Source organism: Eublepharis macularius, chromosome 7 (genome assembly GCF_028583425.1).
Source record: "Eublepharis macularius isolate TG4126 chromosome 7, MPM_Emac_v1.0, whole genome shotgun sequence".
Taxonomy (NCBI): domain Eukaryota; kingdom Metazoa; phylum Chordata; class Lepidosauria; order Squamata; family Eublepharidae; genus Eublepharis; species Eublepharis macularius.
Window position 1 is genome coordinate 28,798,306 of NC_072796.1, and position 27,759 is coordinate 28,826,064.

The window sequence follows — 27,759 nt, forward strand, 5'->3', positions numbered from 1 at the left end:
GGATGAGATTGGAGTGCCCATAGCTACAGAACACCCCTTTCCCCCTCCCTCCCCTAGGTGTCTTCTCCCAACTGGTGACTGCTTTGCTGCTCCATGGTTGGAAGGAAGCCCTGCGGATCAAGGAAAGCTGGGCTTCCATTTGGGTTTCCAGGGTGACAGAAGGAGGGCAAACAGAGCTCAGGCATTCCCCTGGCTCCGTTGCCAGGGGAATAGATTGCTGGCACCTAAGTGTCTGGATCCTCTATCTGAGCCTGAACGCCCCAATCCAGGCTTCTCCCGATAGCTGGATCATTGGCCGTGGCCGATCACGATCTGTCGTGGGCTCTGAGTCCTCAGAGGATGAAGACCTCAGGGAGGATGACAGGGGAGAGAGTATGCCAAGCCCCTCCAGAGTCAACCACTTGGAAGACCAGCAGGGAGCGGAACAGCAGGAACCCTTGCCAGAGCAGACTGAGGAATCCAGGGCAGACTCAGAGACAGAGGCTGTTCCCCTACCTGCACCAGCAGTTGAGACCAGGGCAACATCCCCACTAAGCTCCCCTGAGCCTGAAAGGCAGCGTAGGGTGCGGCAGCGTCTTGCTGCACAGGAAAGGAGACAAAGTGCAAGGCTTCAGGCACTCAAACAGTGGCGTAGTGACCTTGAGGCTTAACAGGATGCAGCACTGCCCTGGAGGTGATTGCTTTTAAGCCAGGACGCCCTTCCCCTCATTGCAGGCGCACTTGTGCACAGACCTGCCCAGTTCTACTGCAACCCAGCTCTGCTCTGACTGCTTTCTTGGCTCTGACCTTTGAATTTGGCTCCCTGGACTATGCTCCCTGCTTCCTCCCCGGTTGGCTTAGTTATAATCCGGACTCTTAGAGAAGCTTGAGGCAGACTCCCCACCTGCATTCCAGCACCCGATCCGTCGGATTGCGATCATGCGATCGCCATTATCATGGGTTTTTTTTTCAATCGTAATGCAGATCATGCCCGTCTCTATTTATAATGATAACTTTCATGAGTCTACACAAGACATCTTACACGGGCACGCTCAAGTGACTTACTTTCTGTGTGGTCTTATATTCAAGTGTACTCTGTCTCCCTATCCGAGCATGTGTATCCATAATGGGCGAACAACTGTAAGATCTTTCACTTGAGCATCCCCATGTAAGATAACTTGAGTAGAGATGGGCATGAACAGCAATACGAACAAAAAAAAGGCCATGATCAGCCCAATCTGCTGTTCGAGAACAAGCTGTTTGTGAGGCCCCATTCTAAATGAACAGGTGGTTGTTGCAAGCCTCATTCATTGCTGTTCGTCAAGCCAGACAGTCTGGCACCTGCAATCAATTCCCTTGGCAACGTAGGCAGGGATTGTCTGAACTCTGTCTGAGCTCCTGCTGTTGCCCTGGAAACCCCAATCTAAGCCCAATTTAGCTTGATAGGCAGATCTTCCTTCCAAGTGTGAAGCTCCACATTTGTTACAAGAAAGCAAAGACCATGGGGGAGGGGGGTGGGCTCCCAGCTCTGACTTTGCAGACAGTGGAGGGGAGACACAGCTGCTGTTGGCATTTTGAGAGAGAGACATGGACAGTGCATTGGAGCTTGAATTTTCTTTGTGTGTGGTGGGATATGGATCTACCCCTTTAAGTTCCAGGGCTGCTGCCAGGCTCTGGGGCCAAGCTGTTATTTACTATTGGTACATTTCCTGGTGCCTACCCAGGTAGGGTTTTTGAAAGTGGTGCAGTAGGGATCTACCCCTTTAAGTTCCAGGGCAGCTGCCAGGCTCTGGGGCCAAGCTGTTATTTATTATTGGTACCTTTCCTGGTGCCTGCTCAGGACAGGTTTCTGGGAGTGGTGCAATAGGGATCTTGACCAAATTTGGATGATGGCTGAAGGAGAGCCTGCTGGCCCCCACGAACAGCCAACCACGAACATCTTCATGAACAGGTCATGTTCATAAGTGTTTGTGAGTCCCTGTTCGTGGATGGCAACGAACAATGAACATCATGTTCATTTTTTTTCTGTCTGTGCACATCTCTAGTCTTGAGTAGAGAAACCCATTAAAAAGTTCCATAAGTTACCCTGCCCTTTTAAGCCATCTTCTATGCTCACATTCATAGAACCTAAAAGGGGATGTTTTTAAAAGATAATGAAAATATAATAAAGGTTCTAATGGACCTACAATTTCCCACCCTGAGCAAAGACAAGTTTTGGAGAAGCAGAGCTAGCTAGGTGTGGTGGGTAAATTTCATAACAATTACACTTTCCAGGGGAACATCTTAGGACCCTATTGTTATTTCTCATGAAAAGAAAAATCAGAACAAATTATTCAAAGGACTAAAACTGAGGAAGTAAATTATGCAAATAATAAATAGAGCAAGAAAAATGCAAAACAAGAGCAGATTGGTTGGCATATACAGGTTGCAGCACCGAGCTTATTTTGGTGCTGATTTGGATGACGTTGCTTCCGAACTGCAGTTCTGTTTAGGTCAGCGCATGATGGAGTTCTTAATTCTGAGCTGTAAACAGCCTATGTTTAGCCCTCATATTTTTTTTTTTTGAAAAAATTTTTATTGGGTTAGAACATTTTTATTTTTACATTGCATTCAATTATCCCCTAATTTTTCGTTTCTAACCCCCTCCCTTTCCCCCCCTTTTGTTGACTTCCAACAGCTTTCCCACCCTCTGTCCCTTTTCCCTTACTTCTATTAAATTCCTCTGTCTAAAACAGATATACATTCTCCATTATATTAAGCAGTGCATCATTAACTCCTTTAATTATTATACACCCAAACTATACGTCTTTAGATAAACAATTTATCCCATTTTCCAGTTTTGAATAATTCTATATAAACCTATATATCATAAACCATAAAAATTTCCCACATTTAAATCAAACAATTTAATTTGTTCTCTATATATTACTCATTTCAACTTTTTATGGTAATTCTATATAACTCCTCAGATACTCAATCAATTTAACTCTTCTATACATTCAGTTTGGTGCATATAAACCTTGTCAAAGAAAGAAAATATTGTTAGTTAGTCAATCCTCATGTTTAAACCTTATCATTAATTATTCTCTATCAGTTGACCTATCAATATTCTATCAATTAACCTTTACATATCTATATATATCTCAATCAATTAATCTAACTGCTTATAAATTCACATTTCTCTTCCTCCCCCGGTAAAGTCACCCCTCTCTTTTATGCTTTTATTATATTTCAGTAGTTCTCAAACTGCCACAGTTTTCCTCCCACCTCCCATTTCTTCTCCAGGTATTGTTTCAGCTTCTCCCAGTCTGTGTTGAACTGCCCTGAGTCCAGATCTCTCAGTTTTCTTGTCATCTTGTCCATTTCAGCCATATACAGCAATTTGTAGATCCAATCTTCAATAGTTGGTACTTCTTGTACTTTCCATTTCTGCGCATACAAAAGTCTAGCTGCTGCAGTCATATAAAAAATCAACGTCCTATGATGGGCTGGAATTCCCTCCATTCCCAAGTTTAGCAGCAGGAGTTCTGGGTTCTTATTTATTTGAAACTGTAAAATTTCACTCATTTCTCTTGTTATTTCCCCCCAGAACTGCCTAGCTACCTCACACGACCACCACATATGATAGAGGGAGCCCTCATGTTTCTTACATTTCCAGCATTTATTAGAAGTATTCAAATTCCCTAGCGCAATCTTCTTTGGTGTCATGTACCAACGATAGATCATTTTGAAAATGTTCTCTTTAATATTGATACATGTCGTTGTCTTCATTGTAGTTTTCCACAAGTATTCCCATGCCTCCATTGTTATTTCTTTATTGAAATTTATAGCCCATTTCACCATCTGTGTTTTAACTATCTCATCCTCGGTATACCATTTCAGCAATACTTGGTATACCTTGGATATTCTTTTCTTATCTTCTTTAAGAAGGGTCTGCTCTAGTTCCGAGTTCTCTGTTCGTATGCCCCCTTTTGCAAAGTCTGAGTTGTATAAGTCTCTAATCTGTCTATACTGAAACCAATCATAGTTAGGTGATAGTTCCTCTTGCGTCTTTATTCTAAGTTTAGATACTTCAATCTTAGTTATTTCTTTGTACGTTAAACATTGTTGTTCATTATCCACAGCTCTCGGATCTATCACCTCATATGGAACCACCCACAAGGGGGTTCCTTCTTGTAGGTAAGTTCTATACTTCTTCCAGATTGTAAATAGACTTCTCCTTACAAAATGATGCAGGAACATCGAGTTGACCTTTACTTTGTCATGCCATAGGTATGCATGCCATCCAAAAATTTTTTTATATCCCTCTAGGGCTAATAGTTTCTTATTCTTTAATGTCATCCACTCTTTTAGCCAAACTAGGCAGATTGCATCATGGTAAAGTCTCAGATTGGGCAGTTGCATTCCGCCTCTCTCCTTTGCATCTTGTAAAACTTTTATTTTCACTCGAGGCTTCTTGCCTGCCCAAACAAAATCTGATATTTTCCTCTGCCATTTTTCAAATTGTTTAGAGTCTCTGATGATTGGTATTGTCTGTAACAAAAACATTACTCTTGGTAACACATTCATCTTAACTGCTGCAATCCTGCCCAACCATGACAGGTTCAATCTATTCCATTTGATCAAGTCTCTCTCTATCTGAGTCCATAATTTTTCATAATTATTCTTGAACAAATCTATATTTTTTGCAGTCAGCTCAACTCCCAAGTATTTCACCTTACTAGTTACTTCACAATCCGTTGTTTCCATTAACAATTGTTGTTTCTGCTTAGTCATGTTTTTGCATAATATCTTTGACTTCTTTTTGTTAATGAAGAAACCTGCCAAATCTCCAAACTCCTTGATCTTGTCTATCACTTTTGGCATGTTCTCCAGTGGGTCTTCTACAATTAACATTATGTCGTCTGCAAATGCTCTAACCTTATATGAATAGTCCTTTATTTTTATTCCTCGTATTTCCTCATCTTGTCGAATTTGTATCATCAGAATCTCCAATACTAAAATGAACAACAATGGAGATAACGGGCAACCTTGTCTTGTTCCTTTACTAATCGTCAATTTTTTGGTCAATTCATCATTCACTACAATTGCTGCAGTCTGGTCTCTATAGATTTCCTTGATTGCTCTGACGAATCTTTCTCCCAGTTGTAGCTTTTCCATAGTGGCAAACATAAAGTCCCAGTTTAAATTGTCAAACGCTTTTTCAGCATCTACAAAGAAGAAACCAACCTCTTTGTCACAACGCTTGTCGTAGTATTCAATAGCATTGATCACTGTCCTTAAGTTGTCTCTTATTTGTCTGTCTGGCAAAAAGCCTGCTTGTTCCTCCTCTATGACTTCCGAGAGCCACCCCTTCAATCTCTCCGCCAATATCTTCGCAAAAATTTTATAGTCATTATTGAGTAGTGATATAGGCCTATAATTTTTCACGCTAGTCAGATCTTGGCCCTCTTTTGGGATCAATGATATATTCGCTTCGCTCCAAGTATCTGGAATTCTTTGATCCCTAAAAACTCCGTTCATCACCTCTTTTAATTTTTTTTTTAGTTTAGCCCTCATATTTGAGAGGATTCATCTCTGGAGCGAGCAAAGTTGGCTGTTAGTGCATTGATGGCAGCGACATCTCTTGCCGGTGGATGAAAGTCTCCCCAGTCCTTCTTGCAGTGTCCATCCATCTATTCAGATTGTGCACATTTCCTTGCCTTTGAAATCCTGGGTGCCACTTCCTATTTCTGACTCTAGCTTTCCATTTCTATCAAGGTATTACAAAATTTTAAAAATAATCAAGTCAGGCAAAAACCCATTGTGTTAGTGTAGCAGCTTGCTGATTTTGCTTCTTTAAATCACCATTGCACAGGGAGCAATCCTAAGCAGATCTACTCAGAACTAAATCTCATTTTATTCATTGAGGCTTAGAGTCTCTCCACATGAGACAACTTACACAGGGACACTCAGGTGTAGGGAGATGCAACGTTAGTTGGGAAGTGAAGTTTAAAAATACAGAGCCAAGAGAGATTGTTCCTCATAGGGTTTGTTAATTTCATCTTTGCCTCCCCTAAGGCTCTGTCAATTTCATCTCTCTACAGGAGGGTAGTGTAGAGAGATGAAAGGGAAGCTGAAAGGGAAGATCTTTCCTGACTCTTTCTTTTAAAACAATGCTTCCTGGCTAACATTGCATCTCCCCACACTTCAGCATCCCCGTGTAAGATGTCTTGTGTAGAGAGACTCTTAGGGCCAAGCTACACATGACGAATGACACTTGAACAGCAAGTGGATTGAGTGGAGGGCAAGTGAACAGGGAGAAATACACTTGCAGTTCAAGTGTCATTCGTCATGTGTAGCTTGGCCCACAGTCTCAGGAATCTGTCCTTAGAAATGAGGCCATGAAGTCACTGGAATGTATCTTTTTCTGTTTGCAGTGTAATGCTATTCCTGTGGGTAATCTTAGACTTCCTTGTAGCTATGAAGAAATACCAGGCAATTTGTGTTTGGATATATTTCAGCAACCCCCCTTGTACTTCAAAAAACCACCAGATTATCAAGATGCCTTCAACTGTTGTTTTGTTTCTCATGGTTTCTATCACCTTTTTGTTCCTCCTGCGGAACCAATTGTAGGTAGTAGAGATTAGAGAGAGGTCAGTTTCCACCCTTTGAGTCATGATCAAGCTCAGCAACTCTGCTTGAAGTATAGAGAAGTTCTTCCATGTAGGCATCAAATCAACAGGATGAAAAAGATCCCTCTATTGAGACCTTCAAAATACTGAAGGGCTAAAGCAGCAAAGATAAGCAAGCTTATTAAAAAAGGTGTATAATTAGAGTTCGGCAATTACTGCCTGAGAAACACAAGGAGAAAATATCCCAGCTACGAGAGGGAAAAAATCTAGCCGCATATCCTGAGGTTCCTTTCCTGGGCTGTAAAATGGGTATGCTCTTCTCTCCTCCATAAGTTACCTCTTGACTTATGGACTCAGTTTGGTGTAGTGATTAAGAGCAGCAGGACTCTAATCTGGAGAACCAGGTTTGATTCCCCACTCCTCCACTTGAAGTCAGCTGGGTGACTTCGGGTTAGTCACCAGTCTCTCAGAGTTCTCTTAGCCCCATCCACCTCACAGGGTGATTGTCATGAGGATAATAATAATATACTTTGTAAACCACTCGGAGTGAGCGTTAAGTGGTCCTGAAGCATGGTATATAAATTGAATGTTATTATTATTGTTATTATTATAATATAATATAAATATAACTGCATATGTGATAGCCTGGCTCACAAGTTTCTTCTTGGCAGGATGTAGATATGGTTGCCTTTTGGTTCATCTAATTGTGACTGTTCTTAACTATATTGATCAAGAATGCTATGTTAGCAGGAAGAGAGTCACACTTATATGGCCGAACTATCCTAAGGTAAGCGCTGGCATCCTAGCAGAACAATAAGTGGAAGAGGTAAGAGAACTTGTGTGGACTGGTAGATAGGAGAGCTATGAGATTTCCGTGGATCAATGTCTTTCAGTTTAAACTATCTCACAGGCTTGTCAGTGGGACAAAGTGGGAGCAGGGACCAGATGCTACCATGCTGAAAAAACAAATTATCATCAAAGGGAAAAAATGTAACACACAGGAATGGGACTATTTATTACATCACACTCTTCCCTGGAGGGTGGTATATGTGGTCCCTGCCATGCAGTTTTATTTCCCTATCAGCCATATCAGTATTTTAGGACAAGATACAGTGACTACTCAAGGTTACACAGTGCGCTTCATGGCTGAGTTGAGATTTAATCCTGGGTCTCCTTGGTCTAAGGACGGTACTCTATCCACCACACCACTCACTGGTTCTATATGCTTTCTCAAACTTGCCAGCTAAATAATTATATATAAATAGGGAGGAGATGCTTATACTGGTTGAGCATATACCTACCATAAATCCCAGCCACCCCCAGCCACACAAAAGCACATGTATTTACAAAGGTTATATACATGAAATACTAGGAAAAAGTAATTTAAAGTTTGAGGAGTAGATACAGACTGTTGTTTAAAGGGCTAGGGTTACCAACTCTCGGTTAGGAAATTCCTGGAGATTTGAGGATAGAGCCCTGGTAGGGTGGAGTTTGGGGAGGGGAGAAAGCTCAGCCAAGATGTAATGCCATAGAGCCCACCACTTGAACCTGCAATTTCCTCCAGGAGAACTAATTTATGTAATCTGGAGATCAGTTGTAATTCCAGGAACACTTTAGGCCCCGAATGGAGGCTGACAAGCCTGGTTTTTACCAAATGTCACAACAGATGAGATTCCCCTTCCATGAATCCAACTGTGTTATAAGATCCCTCCCAAAGGAGGAACACATTCTCCCCATCTGGGAAAATAAATTAATTAACTTGCATCGAAACGTGCGTTGTCAACCTCCTAACCATGTCTGACGCCATTAATTACAATGTGTCAAGGTTGTAGATTTTTCAAACGTATTAAAATGTATTCCTTTGTCTTGCATATTTTTTTAAAAAAAATACTGGCTTAGGTTTCATAAAAATAAATCATAACAGAGAAACTAAGTGAAGTAACAAGCTATTATGTATCTTTAAGAAACAGATATCCTTGGTGGCTGTTGCTAGGCAACCACAACAGTATTCAAGCCTTGGTTTTTATAATGAAAAGCCAGGGGAGGGGTGGACCCTTTTCAAGATCTTTTGGACTTTGAGGGAGACTTATTGAGGCCAAGCCCAGGAGCAGCCACTGAGTGACTTGCTGCCACAAGGTTTGCATGACTAACCCAGGACCAGCTGCTCACTACTGTGCAAGAGCAGCCACTCTACAAAAGACAATGTAGTGGTTAGAGTTTCAGACTCAGGGACAAGCTACACATGACGAATGACACTTGAATGGCAAGTGTATTTCTCCCTGTTCACTTGCCCTCCACTCAATCCACTTGCCGTTCAAGTGTCATTCGTCATGTGTAGCTTGGCCCTCAGATCTGGGAGACCCAGATTCAAAAACCCCACTCTGCCATAGTAGCTTGCTGGGTGATCTTGAGCCAGTCACACATCCTCAGCCTAACCCACCTCACAAGGTTGCAGTTAGGACAAAATGAAAGAAAAGCATGATCAAAGCTGCTTTGGGTCCATATTGTAAAGAAAGGCAGGGAATGAATGAATGAATGAATGAATGAATATAGCTGAAGCTGGTGAGCAAATAAATGATTGGTTGGTGGTAGGTGGGAAGGAGAAGGAGAAGCAAGGAAAGCAAGAAAAGGTGAGGATACGGTGGCTGCCAAGAGAAGGGAAAGAGGAAGTAGTGTGGGAAGAGGATAAAGGGAGTGCCCCAGACAAGTCCTTATGGGTTCCCCTCTGCACAATTGGGCCAGGCTCAGCTGGGACTGCACAACTTGGCCAATTTTCCCAGGGAGAGGCTGCCATGGGAGGGAAGGTTGGTTGGGTGGTGGGTTGGAAGAAAAGAAGAAAGCAGGGAAGGGAGGAGACTATAGGAGCTTTCAGGGAAGAGAAAGAGGAAATAGTGGGGGGAGAGGAAAATTAGACACCCCCCACAACTCCATGTGAGTCCTTTCTTGTTATTCTCTGTTTAGGATTGTAGTCTAAGTATCCATGCTATATACTTCATTAAATTGTGTAAGAAAACTTGAGTCTTGGATTCAGTTTCACAACCATTACCCAATATCATTCGAAGTTATATAATCTAATTTCCTCTTCAATTGCTCAGGATTACTTAATTGTGTCTTCCTGGCTTTGGCGATTCCAAGCACCACAACAGCTTGCATTAATCTGATTGTAACCAAATTACATGGGATTTGATAAACAGTTCAGATTAGCATTCATGACAATTTACACAATGCAGCTTGTTGGTTTGTTTTAATCCGTTTAAGTAGTGCTTGCTGTGGCTGGCTACACGTTTACACAGATCAACCCAACATAAGAAATTCATAAATATGAATTCTTATGAGCAGCAATATTTACTTGTTTGTTGTGACAGTGTTCTTTTAAAGTGTTGTAATGATAGCAGGAATGTCTGTTGCTGATGGTTGTGACCTAGGCAGGTTCTGTGGAATGTGGCTTATGGCCAGAATTCATGGTTTCCTGTTTTATACAATGCATTTGTCTCTGCCACTAAATGCAATAGAGCTGACAAAACCTGCTCCCTTTAAGGATATCTCTAATGGGAAAACACATCAGATTCACTGAAATCATCCATTGAGGATGTGCTCTTGGTGTTCCCACCTTCTGATCTTAGAGATGTGAGAACAGGGAGGGTCACTTTTAGTTTTGGTGGGTGTCCCATTTATGGAATGAGCATTTATGGTCTATGCCTTTCTTTCACGTGTCAATTAAAACCCACCTTATTTGCTTAAATTTTCCTTGCTGCCATTGATTTGTGACTTTCTGTATCTGTCTCTTGTTACTACAGTAGTTCTTGAAATTCGATACGTTTCTTATTTTGAAATGTTTTCTCCCTTTGCAAGCCACCTTGAGCATTTGGAAGGGGGATAGGAATGGTTTAAGTAAGCAAGCAAATATATGTTCCTTTTTCTTATTCAGAATCTTTGGGAAAGCACATGGTGCAGTAGAAAATATTAGGATTTCCTGGATATGTTTCACCTTTCTACTAAGCAAAAAAGGATAAAGATGCTACAATGGTGCGCTAAATAGATTTACAAATTAACGGTGGAGAGGAAGCAATAGAAACCAAATACCAGGGTCTTACTACACCTGGTGTACATTTACCTGTCCTGCTTTTGCATTTTCACAAACAAATGTTTCATAGTACTTGTCAAATTCTGGTGCGTGGTCATTTATGTCTAAAATCCTAATGAATATGGGTGCTTGGGTGCTTTGTTTGGGGTTGCCTGAAATGAAAGAGAGACAATATGTAACAGCATAACCACAATATTGCACAAATAACATACCCTATACCTGATCAGATATAGAAATTACTATAAATATCCCTTTACTCTCCCTATTTTTCTTGAAGCTAGGTAATAATATGGCCATTGGTACTTTTGGGGGTGGGATCTGATTATTTTTAATATATTACTTTATTTACAATAATAATAACAACAACAACAACCTTGTGCCTATATATTGCTCTTCAAGATAGATTAGAGCCACACTCAGAGTGGTCAACAAGTCAGTGTTATTATAATTTATTTAAGGGGAATAGGTGAGAGATACAAAAAATGCCCCAAAGCTCAAGGTGCAATAACACTAAGCTCAGTCCTGGCACTGAAATACTATACCTATCAGTAATTCATTTTTGATGTTCATAGGAAGTGTGTTGTATGGAAATGTGCATGGAATGGAGTTACAGACTCCAGCAGACCTCTGTACAAGGTCAAAGTCTTTGGCCCTATGGTTCTGGTATCTATATTTGCCACTCTACAGTTTTGTTATTGTTGTTGGAAAGAAAAAAAGGTGTCAGTACTTTGCAAGCTTCTTAATATGAATTGAAAATTAACATGAACATCTTTAAAACCATAGCACCACTAGATTCAACTGATAATCTTAGTAAATCTTGTGTGGATATACTCATATTTTTGATCCTACTGAAATTATGCAGATCACCACAAAAAAAGGCAAAAAAAGACAGAAGAGCTAAGACCCCCTTTATGTGTTTTCTCCCAAGCCTGGGGCTTGCAGCAATTCTCATGTTTGCTCCCATACCAGCCAGAAAACTGCTAGAGCCTGTGGATTTCTGTGATAACATCATTAGCAACTATGAAAGCAAAGTGTGCTAGACAGGGGCACAAATTGAAATATGAAGCAAATTTCGTCACAAAACGGGCCATTTCATGTGTTGCGAAACAGCATTTTGTGGGGGCACAGTTACCATGAAATTCATGACTTTTTGGCCTGTTTCGTTCACTTCATGAATGTTTCATAATTTCAGACAGGCTGGCGCCAATCCATTGATTCCTTAGACAACAATGGGCCCAGACCTTTTGTTGCCATTGGAAACCCCAATAATAGCCCACTTACCCTTGATTGGCAGCTCTCCTAGCCATCTGGAGAGCTCCCATTCTGCCTTATACAGCCAGAAGCAGGGGGTTAATCCCCTAGGCAACCAAGGAGGTGGGCCTTCTGTAGACATGGGCACACCAATCTCACCCTTCCAAACCCTGTTAGGCAGGTCTGTCAGCCAACCACAGACCTCCTGTTCTGCTCTATGTCAGTGTTTTTAATAAAAGGCACCTCTCTCTGCCTCGTGTTTCAGTCCTAGTAGACAGAGGGGGAGGACCTGTTGCTGGGAGAGAGAGTGTGGATTTGGAATTGTGCTTTTGGCTGCAGCTGCTTTAAAAGAGATTGAAAGAAGCCTCTTATTTCCCACTCTTGGCCTTGCTGTGGGAAGGTTTTTGGGTGAGGGTGATTTTTTTCCTCCACCCCACCCCACCCCACCCTAGTCTCAGGCCTTAGCCTGGCCCTGGGGCCTAGGCCGCCCCCTTTTTTATTTGCTTGTCTTTGTGTCTTCTCAATTCTTTCTCTGCTCTTTTGAGGGCTTACACTCTTGCTGCTTCCAGGAGGAGAACCTGCTGAAGTCTCCCTGCGAGTTTGGCATCACTCTGGGTGAAGGGGACCATTGAAATGCCTGTGGTTTGATGAATCATGAAACTAATGAATAGTTTCGTGAAACAGGTCAATTTCGTGAAAATCCATGGGTCATGATTTATGAAACATAATGAAACACAAACCCCTTGTTTCAGTTTTTTTTCCGTTTTGTGCCCATGTCTAAAGTGCGCTTATCTGCATGGTTGCGGATTTTGGTGTCACAGAGAACCCACATTGGAACCCCTATGTTCGAGTGTACTTTGACCAGCTGGGAAACAGCCTTAGGAGTTGCTGCAAAGGTACTGGAGTCTTCCTTCAGAGAAAGCAATGTTTCTCTGGAGCAAGAATTGGAGGAAGCCTGCTTCACCTCTAGATTCAAGCCTTTAGGTTCAGTTAGCAGTGGTGTTTTCCTCAGTACAAGGTGTTTTCCCTAATGGAAGATATCTTCTTGCTCTGGGATAAATCTTCTTGCACTGGAGGGAAATGCCACCACTCCTAGCAAAATAGATATAGCCAGGGCTTTTTTCCCTGCCAGAATGTGCCAGAACAGCATGCTGGCACTTCTCCAAAGAGATCACATGGTGGTGGCCCCACCCCCTGATCTCCAGACAGAGATCAGTTACTCTGGAGGAAATGGCCAAGATAAACCTGCTCCTGTGAGTAGGGGGAAACACATGCAGCAGAAGAATGGGGGAACAGCATGCTGACCCATGTCAGGTGCCTCCCCCTCCACTCCGTCGGGGAGGAGGGTTGGGACTCTCATCTCTGGCCAGCCGCAGCTCAGCTGAATGTTGCATGTGCCAGCCCCTGCTGCTGCTTTGCAGCAGGCTGTGGTGCACTTGCTTGCCCAGCCAGCTGGCCTCCCCTGCTGGAACAGGGTGAGGTGCCAGGCCACAGCTCAGCTGAGCAGCACACATGCCAACCCCTGCCACTGTGAAGCAGTGGGCCGCGGCATGCACGCTCGCTTGCCTGGCCAACTGGCCTCCCTTGCTGGAGCAATTTACCTGCTCACTCAAGATCCAGGCTGCCAGGGAGACAGCTGGCCCTGCAATAGAGGGCTGACAGGTAAGGGGAGAAGAGGGGAGCAGGCCCAATTTGCAGGAGCACTCCCGGGGGGTGGGGCGGCCATGCCCTGCATGATGACATCACTTAATGGAAGTGACATCATTGTGAGGTCACGGAGTGCGCATATGCTTTGCATGTGTGCACGGGTAGTGCCGGGTGTGCCACCTGCTGCTGGGAGTTGCCATGGGAGATAGTTCCCCCACCTATTTCTGCAGAAAAAAAGCCCTGGATCTTACCCAATGTTCTGTGAGGGTCTGCTAGAAATTTCTGTTAACATCCACAGAGTTATTATTCCAAGTGTGTGTGTGTGTGTGCACGTGCATGCATGTGTGTGTGTGTGTGTGTGTGTGAACTGCTGCGTTCTAAAAAGATCACATTTTAAAATATTAAGCAGTTGGTTTACAATTGTCCTTTTCTTGTTGCAGTGTGCTGGTTTTGACACAAATATAGTTGATTATGTTTTGACACAAATATAGTTCCTGCATGTTTGTGTAATAGACATCAAGCTTGGAATCACTTAAAAGTGCACCACTCCCTTCCTCACCAACACTCTGATGCACCTCTGACTTACTGATTTCAGTTGCTATGACTGTAAGGTTGTGCCATGGAGTTGCTTCTCTGTCAAGCGTCTTTGAGATGAAAATGGACCCATTTCCAGAGTGGATGCTGAATATTCTCTCCAAATCCGTGTGCCGATTCAGAGAGTATCTGTGAAATTACAGCATTTGCGTCACAATCTTCTATCATTATATCTTCATTAAAGTTTAAATTTCTCTATATCTGACAAAGGTTTAAAATAACATACTGGTTTCATGTTTTATTTAGACTGGGAACTCAAACCTTTTACATTATATAGCCAGGAACTGAAATTACTAATTCTTCCATTAATTCAACAGGAAGAAAGGGTTAAAAAAATCAAAACCAAACCAAATGACTGTTTTAGTTTTGTTGTCCTTTTTATATTAACTTTTAAATAATCCAATCTTCTCTCAGGACAAGTGACAGTGAGAGGGTGCATTTTGTGGCAATTTATACATTTTAAAACCAATGAAAATCTGCTCATGTATGAGCCATGTGACATCGAAAATAGAAATAAACAAGATTGCTGCTATTTGTCCTACAAATGGCAAATGTTCTAATCACAGGATTACAACAACTATGATCCCATATCCTACATGCAGAGAACTTTAATGCTTTTTTGAATGAGTGATGAATTGGCTGAGTGGCTAAGAGTGAGAATACATTGTATGTAAGGGCCAAGCTACAAGTGACGAATTACACTTGAATGGCAAGTGAACAGACTCACATCTAGGTTCATGCCCACTCACATGGGCATGAACCGCATTACGAACAAAAAAAAAACCATGAACCACCTGATTGTCTGTTCACGAACCGATGGTTCGTGACGGTCCATGGCCAATGAACCAGCATTTGTTGGAAGCCCGGTTCGTTGCGTTCACCCGCGGTTCGTGAAGCCAGACAGTCAGGCACCATCAATCAATTCCCTTGGAAACAGAGCTGGGGGAATGCCTGAACTCTGTCTGCACTCCTTCTGTCATGCTGGAAGCCCAGCTTACCTTGATTGGCAGGTCTTCCTTCCAACCATGGAGCTGCAAACTGGTTACTATTGGTTACATGGGAGAAGACAGCTAGGGAGGAGGGAGGGGGAAGGGGTTATTCTGTAGCCATGGGCACTCCAATCTCATCCCTGCAAACCCTGATAGGCAGTTCTGACGCACAAAAGAAAAACTAGTCACACTGGAGTGTGACTAGTTTTTCTTTTCTTTTGTGCGTGGAACCTGGTAAGACCATGTCTGTGGAGGTTTAATTTTTGTTATTTTGAGTGTAGTTATCTGCAATGTATGTTAATTTCCTGCAGATTAATGCCCTGAGGAAGCAATGAATTGTGAAACGGGGGAAATGGAATAATATGCAGGTATAATCCCGTTGGTGTTTGCATCAGAACCTTCAGCCTTCCAGTGTACCACCCACATATGGACATTTATTTTGATCATCATGGTTCTTCTGTATACATTGTGTTCTAAACCAACTTACTTTTGAGTTCATTGGCTATTGGTCCTGGTACCTTGCACATTACTAATTGACATTCATTGTATTTATTGTATCCTTATTATTAATTGACATTTATTGTATTTATTGCATCCTTTTCATTGTATTTATTGCATTCTTTTGGTCTCTGACCTTGTATTTATCTTGCAACATATGTTCATTTGACTAATAATTGGAGGAATTAATTTTTGTACAAGCAATTTATTTTGGAATAAAATGGAGGTCAGGAGGAGGAGAGTGGGATGCAAACAAAGTAAATAAAATAATAAATAAACAAACAAAATGGCCTCCCAGAAGGGCTTGTTGTATGGAATTTTGTAAAGGTAAAGGTAGTTCCCTGTGCAAGCACCGAGTCATTACTGACCCATAGGGGGATGTCGCATCACAACATTTTCTTGGCAGATATTTTGTTTTGGCGTGGTTTGCCATTGTCTTCCCCTGCCATCTACACTTACCCCCAGGAAACTGGGTACTCATTTTACAGACCTCGGAAGGATGGAAGCCTGAATCAACCTTGAGCCAGCTACCTGAACCCGGCTTCTGCCAGAGATCAAACTCAGGTCTTGCGCAGAGCTTGGACTGCAGTATTGCAGCTTACCGCTCTGCACCACAGGTCTCTTTTGTAAGAGCTGCTAAAGCAAGCCCTTAAAGAACAGCTTTGGGGGTTCCCTGACATTGGAAAAGAACTAGGGATTTACAGGCCATTTAGACTCTTTGGATACTGGCCTGTTAAAGGTGCATAGTTAACTATATTTTGTCTGGCAGTTTTTTAAAATAGTTTAGTTATGCATGCCCCATTTTTCTCTCCAATCAGGACCCAAAGCAGCTTACAACATGGTTCTCCCCTCCTCCATTTGGTCTTCACAACAGCCTTCTAAGGTAGGTTATGCTGAGACAGCGTGACTGGCTAAAGCCCCCTTGGTGAACTTCATTGGATGAATGAGGGATTCAAACCTGAGTCTACCGGATCCTAGTCTGATATTCAAACCTTGTTGGTTTTATTGTAGTCGTTTATTTTGGTCTCAGTTGTATAGGAGAAAAGAAGGTGCATAAATATTTTATATAAATAAATATCCCTTTTTGAAAATTCTTGGATATTAGTAAATGTGGATGTTTGTGAGTTATTTGTTCTTTCGACAATTCTGATGTTTTAAGGTAACATCATCAATGATCGTTTTTGACATATGCATAGTTATGTGTATGTGTTTCGGCAGAATAGGAATGGTGAATACGTTGATTTTTGTCTGTAATTGTCAGAACAGTTAAGACAACTTCCCTTCCAAAATACTGTGTTTTGAAACATGTCAGGAACAAAGGACCTTTTCTTTCCCTATACAACTACTGATGTTTTGTCCCTGAATCCATTTTGCAGATATGCTGATGCCTTCTGTTGTCATTGAACATTTACATAGCCACGGATGACAACTTTGTTAGTGTTGCCTTTCAGGTGTCAGAGAAAATGTCAAAAGTAGTAATGCGAAAGAATTCAAATATTTTGGATAGCAGGAAAGAATATGATGTAACAGATGCACCAGCATCCCTTCCTCCAAATCTTATCCACCTTCAGTTCAGGCAATCTTAGTGATTTTGGGGGCCCGGAAAAGGCCAGCATAGGGCCCCAGTATCACTGTCACTACCATCACCCTGGAGCCAAACCAGGGGTGGCCCTCAGCCCATGCAAGCTGGGCAGGAACTACGACTGCTGCCAGAAGCCTGTTGCCCAAGCCCCAGATGGGGCAAGTGTGAGTAGCAAGAGCTTGGTCTTCTTCTTTTCCTTCTTCTTTGAGCAGGGAGGGAAGTCACCTCTCCCCCAAGCACAGGGCCTGGAGCTTGGGGCAGCTGCACCCATTATCTATTGACTTAGACTGCCCCTGCCTTCAGGTTTGCTGCAAGGGCAAGAAGTCAGAATTGCAATATACTTTGTACACAAGGGAGTGCTATAGACCTCTTAAGATGTAGTAGGATTTTCTTCTTAGTAAAGACAGGCAGGAGACAAAGTTCAGCAGACCTGGGTTATGCTTCTAAAATAACTGCTGAATTGACAATAATCATCTCAGGGCCAAGCTACAAGTGACGAATGACACTTGAACAGCAAGTGGATTGAGTGGAGGGCAAGTGAACAGGGAGAAATACACTTGCCGTTCAAGTGTCATTCGTCACTTGTAGCTTCGCCCTCAGAATCCATTTCAGGCTACTGAAACCCATTTCTGGAAATGAATTTACTGGATTCTGGTGAGCTCTCATATCCCTGGAAATTTCCAGGATGCAGTTGGCCTTGCTATGCATGTCAGAACTCCAGGGGTATTATGCAATTGTGCCATGACAATGCTCACTTCTGTACATGCATGTACATGAATGACATAAATGACATGATCACAACACATTGACACAAAATGACTCTTTGCATATGTGGCAAAGCCAATTGCTCACATGAAGCCTTTCAGTATTATCCACTGGATTCTGGTAAGTCCCTTACCTATTTCAGTTGCATTTTCCCAAAGGGAGGCTCGCTGATATTTATTGTGTCCTCTGTTCTACAAATCCTGCAGCAAGTGCACCCCATACTTATTGCACAGTTAACAGCAGGCAACTAAAGAAGCCATGGCATCAAAGGCTTCATTTTTTTACCCTTGTTTCTTGCCCCAGTGTCACCACACTGAACTAAAATGCATCGTTCTCCCCAGCAATGAAATACAACATTCTTGTATTTGTGCACAATATAATGCCCCCTCTGCTGTCTCAAATAGCATCTGCTGTTGGGAGTTATAAGAAGGATAAGAAAAAGAAAATTGGTTTGTTTGTCATAACCAGGTACACATTTTATCCAATCCATTATTGTTTGATTGGTATGTGTGTGGATGCAAGTATGTATAATAGCTTCAGGTAGATAGCCATGTTGGTCTGCAATAGAACAGCAGGGTTTAAGTCCAGCGACACCTTAGAGACCAACCTAAAGTCTCTAAGGTGCCACTGGAGTCAAATCCTACTGCATGTATAGTATGTTGGCAGCCATAGCCCTTCAAAAATACACTGGCTGTGTACTACTAAGAAGAGTTACACCCTTTTAGGCCCATTGACTTAGAAGGGTGTAACTCTGCTTAGAAGTTCATTGTGGATCACATATTTCTGCTTGACTGATGTGAGTCAACTCATGGGTTATACAAGTGCTTTTCAAAACTACTTTTTTTGCCCACAAGTTAATATCATTTGTGCATTTCAGCTCTGCTTCTCTGCCCTGATCAATTCTGAGGTCTACAATGTGGGTTTAGAGACCTCAATAGTTAATCGAGGGTGAGATTTATGAAATAACACATTTGAAGATGTATTGCCTATAGGAACAGATATCTCAGATCTCACAGTGAGGCTGGATCCAAGCAGTAGGACATGCTTGGATCCAACCTCACTGTGATTAATCCAGAGTGAAAGGTATGTGGACCAAAGTCTAAGAATGTGATCTGAAGTCATGAGCCACCTTCTACTGCTGAAAGTTAACAGTCTGGACTGTCTAAACTATCCTGATACTGAGAAGAGGCACTCTGGGGCTCCCAGACAAATCTGGGCCACCCTTCACATTCAGACATGCTGCTAATATGCCCCCAGCAGTACATTGCCTGGCTCTCTGTGATCTCACAGAAAACCTTGGAATTTTGTATACTAATTCCTCCCTCCTTCTGGAATACCACATAGGAACTACGGATGTTTTCACACCGCTTACCGGCCACGGAACATTGCAACGAGCTCCCGGAACAAGAGTATCTTCCTGGTGCGATTTCGCACGAGAAGTGTCGTTCTCATGCTAAATCATGCTAGGAAGACACTGTTGTTCTGGGAGCTCAGCACGATGTTCCATGGCCAGTAAGCAGTGTGAAAATGGCCTATATGTCAGCCACTCAAAGGAAGTGTGGAATATAACAGAAAAACCAATATTAATGAGTGAATAATCATAGCAATAATAAGAATGTGAATCTGTCTTACCACTCACCTTTTTAAATGATAGGATTCCAACATTAGATTCTTAGCTAACTACACTAAACAATGAAATGCTAAGCAGAGTTGCAACCTTCTAAGTGCATTCAAGTCAGTGTTAGACTTTGATGCCACTCTTCTTTTCTAGAGATACATCGGAATGTAAGAGACAAGTAAATGTTTAATGCCTTTTATTTTTGTGTTGTGCATGGAAGGAGACTTACTTAATTACGTTCTTTGCTGCATCTGGGTCCTGCGCTACTACTTGTCCAATAATACTGCCTTCCCTGGCATCTTCATCCACTTCTATTAAATTAGAAGGCATGTTAAACACGGGTGGTTCATCCACATCTTCCACAAAAACTTTAACAAAAGCTGAATCCTTAAATGGTCCCAGATGGAAAAACCGTGGATCCGGATGGGTGTTGGTTGCCTCTACTTTTAGGGTGTAGAGATTCTTCTTTTCAAAATCTAATTGCTTGCATGCAAATGTGGGAGAAGAAACAAAAGAATGTTACACAGAGAGGGAAAAAGTCAAGCCGATTTCAGAAGACTAAAGCAACAGTATTTTAATTTTTGATTTTTCAAATCAATAGTTACAGGCTGCATCTTTTTTACTAATCGTAAATGATTATTTCTCCCAAGTGTAAGTTGTAAAATATATTAACTACTGTAGCTTCTTGATTGCTTCCTGCAATATATATGAATGGTTAAATAATACAGAGGGGAGGTCTCTGGGAGATCTTTGACACAGAACCCGTTTCTTTCAATGAAGTTCTAATATTTGCTAGAGAAAATGATGCATTTTTTTTCTTTTTCAATAGGTGCTTCATGGGAAAGCATAAGCTTTTACATATTTTCTACATTTTTATGCACTATAAATTTTATTGTATTAATGTGCTACTTGAGTTTTTAAAGTAGAGTTCTACAAAAATTATCAGAAACTTGTTTTTTCACTGTGCCTTGAACACAGCTAGTGTTCTGCAAGCATCGATACATTCTGTTGATTCCTCCCTCCCCAAGCCTTGGCCAAAGAATGAAATCTGACTTGGTCAGTTTTCATACCACTACATATGTTGTTCATGTTATAAAAACATATATTCCTGGCTGCTACTGCTTCACTCTTCCAGTATGTCTCAGATTTCTGGACATACCCTCCTGCCCCCGTACCTTGCGTTATTCTATAGAAAAATGAAATGCTAGCTGCTATTGTGAGGAAAATTTCATTTTGACAGAGCTAGCTAAGTAAAATATTTCGTGTTTTCAAACTTTTCTTATTAGGAAGTGTTAGACGGTGTGTGTCCTCTCTGTTGGAAAAATGCATTCCCATCTCTGATATATCAGAGTGAATTTTTGAGCTCTAAATATGGGAGCTTTTTCAAGATTTCTATAGTCTGGAGATCAGTTGTAATTCCTGGAGGTATCTAGACCCCACCTGGAAGTTGGCAACCCTACTTATAGGCACGTAACTAGAAGAGACAGGCCATTTCCGCACATCCTAACATCACATAACACTTATGTAACTAGGGTGTCTTCATGGCACGATCACTGATGTCATCGCACCACGATCCCATTTCCGTGGTGTGATGATGTCAGAAATTGCATCATGAAGATGCCTCATTACGTGAGTGTCAGGATGTGTGGAAATGACCACATTGTGGCATTCTTTGCCACAATGTCACCATGCCCTGTCCCAAAAAGCTTCTGAGGTTGTCACCAGATGGCTTGTAATCCTAATTCCTCAAATTCCAAAATATATTTATTTTGTAGGAAGCTCTGTTGAAATCAAAGAGACTTACTTCCAAATGAGTGAGCTTTGGAGCACAGCTGAAATAAGGAAATCTGAAACAATGACAATTCTAAAGCAGATTCCCTATTTATTTAATATTGTATGTGACTGTTATATTGGGGGAGGGGTGCTACTGTTGTTTTCCATTAATCAATACTAATCATTCTTTCATCTCACTGGAAACTGCTGAAAGATGCTAAATTTTGCATGCACAATTAGATGCAAGCTGCATCCCACTAAAATCAATGGCGAAATTATTGTTGATCTGACTCAGAATGACACCCATTCTAAATGACTACTCTTGAAACAATTAGTGCTAAAGATACGTCAGTCAGAAATTCTCATTTGAGAGAAACCTTCCCAAGTTTGGAATGATCATTTTAAATATATCTCAACTTTGAAGCAATTTAAAAGGCAATATCATGCCAGTTCTTATAAAGAGTAGGCTATTTTGCAAGCTCAGATGTTTAAAAAGTATCTCAATTCATGTTAGTGTTTCAGCGTAGGATTATTTATAAAGGGACTTTGAATGAATAATTAAAGTCTTCATTAATGATTAGGGAAAAAGGGTAGGGTAGTTTAAGGGTTGTTTTAAAAGATACAGCCAGCAGAGACCGCTCCTCAGAGGGTTTGTTAATTTTACCTTCGCCTCCCCAAAGGGGAGGTGAAATTGATAGAGGCTTCCGGAAGGTGAAGGTGAAATTAACAAACCCTCTTAGGAGTGATCTCTGGCGGCTCTGTGTAGAGAGGTGAAATTGACAGAGCCTTTGGCTCTGTCTTTTAAAACTACGCTTCCCCACTAACACTGCATCTCCCTACACTTGAGCACCCCCTTGTAAGATGCCTCACGTGGAGAGACTCTCAGTTCATAACCATTAATTTCCTCTTGCTCCATATAAGTTATAGTGCAGTCCTAAGCAGAGTTGTACACATGAAGTCAACTTGTTTAGAAAGGTGTAACTCTGCCTAGGATTGCATCGTTAGTGAACTGAGTGATCTATTGTACTAACCATAAGGCATCTAATTAAACCATAGTTTTGTTTTTATGTCTGTAATGGGTCACTACGTAGCTTACCAAAGTGAAATAAGACTAAAACCTTGGGGTTTTCATACTTGTTGTCAGAGTTCCATTTAGTAGGATTGCCTCATCATGAGCAGCCCAAGGGTTATCTACACAAACTGCTTATGAGAGGAGGTTCCTGAACCTTCTATCTTTAGGAAAACATCGAACACTTCTTTACAAGCTCATCTGCACAGATTTCAGCTGGTGAGTGGCTTTATAAAGTAAGCCACCCTCTCTCAACAGGATTTTCATAGCCTTCTTTCGAAAATGATCATGCAGAAATGTTTGAGTGTATCTGACAGATCAGAGCCATCGAGAATATCCCTTAAAGTGTACCAACATATTAAAAACACCCCCTCCCCAGCAAAACCCCACATGGTTTGAAGTTTAACAGTTACCTGAAGAAGAAAAAGAAGAAGAGCAGGCCTAATGTGTTAGTTTCTCTTCAGTTGACCCCTCAAGAAACTTTCTCTTCCCTCCCACCTCAGAAAGAAACGTAAGATCTGGAGTGCTAATTTCAATTAAAAAAGAGAGAGAGAGAAGGAGGAGAAATAAACCTTTTTGACAGTTATAATCCCTTCCTGTGTGTCCTTGTCAGTGATGATATCAAACATGTCCGCTCCTTCCCCATCAGCAATGCTGTACTCAATCTCAGCGTTTTCACCCACATCTGGGTCATTGGCTTTTATTCTGCCAAGTGAAGTCCCAAGAGGTGCCGACTCCAAAGAGCTGAGCTGATATGTGCCTGGGAAACAAACAAACAAACACAAGAATTGTGTGTATGTGTATGCGTGCACTTATTTGTAGGCAGGTGTTTCATCTCTATAAATAATAAAAAGCCTTTGAAAAAAATAAGAAAGCATGTTTCTATAATCGCCTTGGGATCTGAGGCACTTAAAGAAAAGCACCATTAGTCACCAATAAACTTGAAAACCAAGGTAGGAGCTTCTTGTCAAAAGATTTTTTTTTAAAAAAAAGGTACTTCAAATGTCTCTTAGAAACTGTGTTTCTTATCAACTTTGTAGCACTTCAGTTATAAACAATACAGCAATCCTGCAGTGGTTTATTCCACTATCTAGTAGCATTATTATTTCTTGTATGATTGAAAGTTAGATTTACAAAAAAAACTCAACAACTTTAGTTTATGCAACTTTGGAAACTGGATGGATACGAAAGGTAGAATTGCCACTGAATTTGGCCTCAAGTAACATCAGAGTTCACTTGGGAGACTTCTGTCTGGGCAAAACTTCTGTGGGAATTTTCAAGGCAAGTTAAAAGGGCTTCAATAAAATCAGCAGATTTTCTCAACAGGGTGCCACATTTCTTCCTGACAAGCATTGATCAGGCAGTTTTTGGCACTGAACGTGTGTGTGTGGATTTTACATCTCAACACAAGAGGGTGCCCTATGTGCAAGCAGTGGGATACACAAGCTCAAATTAGAATCTGGAGTGTAACAATTTAATTTTAAAATAGCATGCAACATTTTTTGTCTATTGACAAAACCTGAAAACATTTGGCTTGACCGAGATTCCCTTCCGAGGAACCTAATCAGCACTCTCTACTGCTTTGCCTACAAATACATTTCCATTTACTGCAGCTGACGCATTCAGATGAAATATATATATATATGTAGAGGGGGAATGGGATAGAGGAACAAGCGTGCTGGCCCTGGTTTCTGCTTAAATATGATTCCTGGAGAATGAGTACAATATCACTGTGCACAAACACATTGGGCATACATAGGCTCTGTCCTCATGAACAGGACTGCTTTGACTGCTCCAGGAAGTTACAAGGTAAGGTTGCCAACTCTGGGTTGTGAAATTTGGGCTGATTTGGGGGTGGAGCCTAAGGAGGGTGGGTTTGGGGAGGGGAAGTACCTCAGCAGGGAATAATGGCTGATAGTCCACCCCCCCCCCCAAAGTAGCTGTTTTCTCCTGGGGAACTGATCTGTGTAGTTTGGAGATCAGTTGTAGTTTCAGAAGAACTCCAAGTTCCAACCAGAAGTGGGCAACCCTATTCCAAGAGCCAAGCTACAAGTGATGCCTGACACAGGTTGGACACTTGTCAGCTTATCTCAAGTTTTGATGAGAAATGTAGGCATCTTGGTCTTACAGCCTGGATCTCCATTTAATTGAAGTTTACAGAAAGCCCCCTCCCCCACCACACACACACAACAAAGGGGAAGGGGGGGGGCCTGGCGAGAGCCCAATGCCTGCACTCCCCTCCTGACCACATGTTCTCCCTCCCATAGACTGCCACTCTGTAAACTTCAATTAAATGGAGAGCCAAGCTGCAAGACCTGGACACCTACATTTCACATCAAATCTTGAGGGAAGCTGACAAGTGTCCAACCTGTGTCAGGTGTCACTTGTAGTTTGGCTCCAAGATGATGGCCCTTTTCAGTAGTTACCCCTTCTTTGTGGAATTCAATAATTGAGAAAGCAGATTAAGCTGCCTCTTTCTGGGTTTTGAGGAGTTTTAAAAGGCTTATGAAAGCATATTAATTAAAGTTTGGGGGGGGATACTGTGGGATGGGGTAAGCCCATAATCAGATATGGTACAGTCAGAATTCTGCCACTTGATTGTACCACCTCAGTCTCTTTCATGTACAGAAAGGCTGTTCATTCAGTTATCAAATGGAGGAGGATAAGATAGTGGAATGAAGAGATGATAGAATGAACAACACCTCTTCAGAGGACAGTGGTGGACTCCAGCTGTGTATATCACTTCATGTAAAAAAACAACAACATGGAAAGAGAATCTAGACTACACTCCATCTTTGTTTGATGTGTTGGTTTGAGCATAGGGGGTAGCATTGCAAAATTCTGAAGCGGCATAATTCATTCTTCCAGGGCAGCATTCTGTCACCTCATTCTCCTTCCTATGTGAACCAGTCCATAGCCTTGTATCAGATGCAGCATAAGAGTACTGAAGAAAAGAAATTTTAAATATATATTTTTTCCTACTCGCGTTTGGACCAAGAACCTAATTAAAGTTGTGCTCCCGCAGTCAATAAACAAAAGCAATACCGTGTAATCACAACGGCATTAGAGCCTGAATTTCAATTGGCAAGAGACAATACTGAAACAGCTTTAAATCGATGTTGGCAAATGCATGCCAACACAAAAGAAATCTGATAAAATGTCAATGTAAAAAAAAGGGACACATTTTGAATTTTTAAAAAGTATATGTTTTTTACGTTAAAACAAGCTATTTGGTATAACTTGTACTGTACAAGCGTTGGATCTAGGAAGAAAGTTTGAAAAAGGACCCTTTAGGGGGAGATGTGGAGCTGTACCTCCAGTTAAGTCAGTGCACAAGACACATTTATTGCCTGCTTTTAACATACTAAACGTAGATGATTCACACACACACACACAGTAGTGAGCTTGTAAAGTTTCCTTGTTGCTGCTAGGGCTGCCAATATGGCACAGTGGCCGTTTTTCTTGCATGTTCCCTGCTCCAGTCTCCAGGAAGCATTCTCAGCTTCTTATTTTTTTAAAAAAATAGCAATTGACATATTGTTGTAGTATAACATTACAAACCACGTAAGGACATATGAGGGGCATCTCATTTTGCTCGGTATCCACTCTCCCCTATTTCCTTTCCCCCTTCCCCGGCATCTTCCATAGCCTCTATTTTTTTCCTGCTTTTTTATCTCCTTCCTGCCCACTAGACAACCTACCTTTATCGGTCCTCCTGCCTTCATCTTTCCCACCTTCTCTCCTCCTAACAATGTCTCCCTGGGAAAAGTCTAGCCAGATTGCATGGTGGCCACGCTGGGACAAGTTGTTTGGGTTTCTGGTGAGACTTCTCCAGCAAAGGACATAAGAGGGGAGGGGGAACAGGACCTTTCCCAGGGTTGTTTTGGCCTCCAAGTCCTCCCCATCCATCCCCACCCCCAGGGTTTTTGCTTTATAGAAACCAAGACTTGGAAGGCTCAGCAATATTGTTGGGGTCGCCTAGCAGCTTTCAAAATGGTGAGTTTTTTTTAAAAAAGGAAACAGGATTTGTTAACATTATTTGAGGTAGTTCTATTTCTGCAGTGTATTTTTTTAAAAAAAAAGGTTTCAGATTTTTCTGCAAACCTGGAGCTTCCTTCAGATTTTAGAGACATCCCCCCAATTGTCCCTAGCTCCATTTTGCAGGTCTATTGATCATATACTTTATGATACATTTCAGAATTCAATATATGGTAACAATCTAGAAGATTATCTGAATTCCCACCTTTCATTTTAGAAAGTGAGTCTCTGCCCCCTTTCTTTTCACAGATATAAGGGGAAAAGCATATCTCCATAACAAAAGATGCTGGGAATTACCTTTTTTTCAAAAAAAGAAGGGGAAGTTAGGAATTCAGAGAATCTGATTGGCTGTTATACTGTTATAACAATATGCCTACTGCTAATTAAAAACAAAAAAAAAATCCTCCAGTTGGAGGGGGGGCTGCCATAGAATAAATGGTAGGGAAGGATAAATGACACCAAAGCGGGTGGGTATAAGAAGAACCAGGCTTTCCCATTGACATGGGTTCCTCCTTGTTATTGCTGTTATCTTTCCCAAAACATTGCAGCAAAACATGTTTGGGAAAGATCACAAGAAAGTGGGGGAAACTAGGGAAGGGAAAAGAAACACCATGATGCTGTGATGAAGCAAGAGGGAAATACTGTTCCCAATACCATTCATGCTGGGGAAACATCTTGTGTATAAGTGATCATAACTGGAAAGGAAGCTTTTGTCTATGAAGGTCAAATAGCACCTTCTCTCTTTATTTAAACCAGTGGTTCCCAGACTTTTTTGGGCCACCACCCCTCAGTTCCATAACCTCATCCCCAACATCCCCTACCCTATCCTATAAAAAGCATTATCCTGAATAGTGGTTTGCACGACCCACTATGAAAGATAATAATAAAATTCAAAGCAGTAACAATTATTTGCACATTTAATTCAAAACCCAATTAAAACTTTTAGTTTAATTAATTCAATTAATTAATTGTTGCGGGTTACTGGACTCTTGCTCTTTTCTACGGTGATGATAGTTTCTCAGAAAGTGGTTTACGAGTCTGAGGAGAATTCTGGTGGCATGTTTACCAAAAGTCCTGATAGATTCCTCCAGATTTCAGTACCATGCAGAGGCTGAAACTTGAAGCAAGGGAGGTATTTCTCTCAAGCCTGGTCAATCATAAATACACAAATAATGTGTTTGGAAGGGCCCACCTGCAGGTACCTCCCTGCCACCTTCTTGCCTCTTAGTGCCCCCCCAGGTAATCTGCTCGCCCCTTG

General features: G+C 41.6%; 1 protein-coding gene across 4 annotated transcripts in view; it reads right to left on the reverse strand.

Annotated features, from left to right (window-relative positions):
• Window positions 1-27,759, reverse strand: part of CDH9 (cadherin 9) — a 132,918-nt gene that overhangs the window by 15,046 nt on the left and 90,113 nt on the right. For 2 of the 4 annotated variants that reach the window (XM_054984648.1, XM_054984647.1), the window contains exons 5-8: window positions 23,036-23,223; window positions 19,851-20,104; window positions 14,162-14,298; window positions 10,708-10,829 (exon numbers count right to left, since the gene is read on the reverse strand). In XM_054984648.1, the coding sequence (XP_054840623.1) occupies window positions 10,708-10,829; window positions 14,162-14,298; window positions 19,851-20,104; window positions 23,036-23,223 (701 nt within the window). Of the gene's footprint in view, window positions 1-10,692; window positions 10,830-14,161; window positions 14,299-19,850; window positions 20,105-23,035; window positions 23,224-27,759 lie in introns of all 4 variants that reach the window. The other 2 variants (XM_054984646.1, XM_054984649.1) reach the window with 2 other exon arrangements.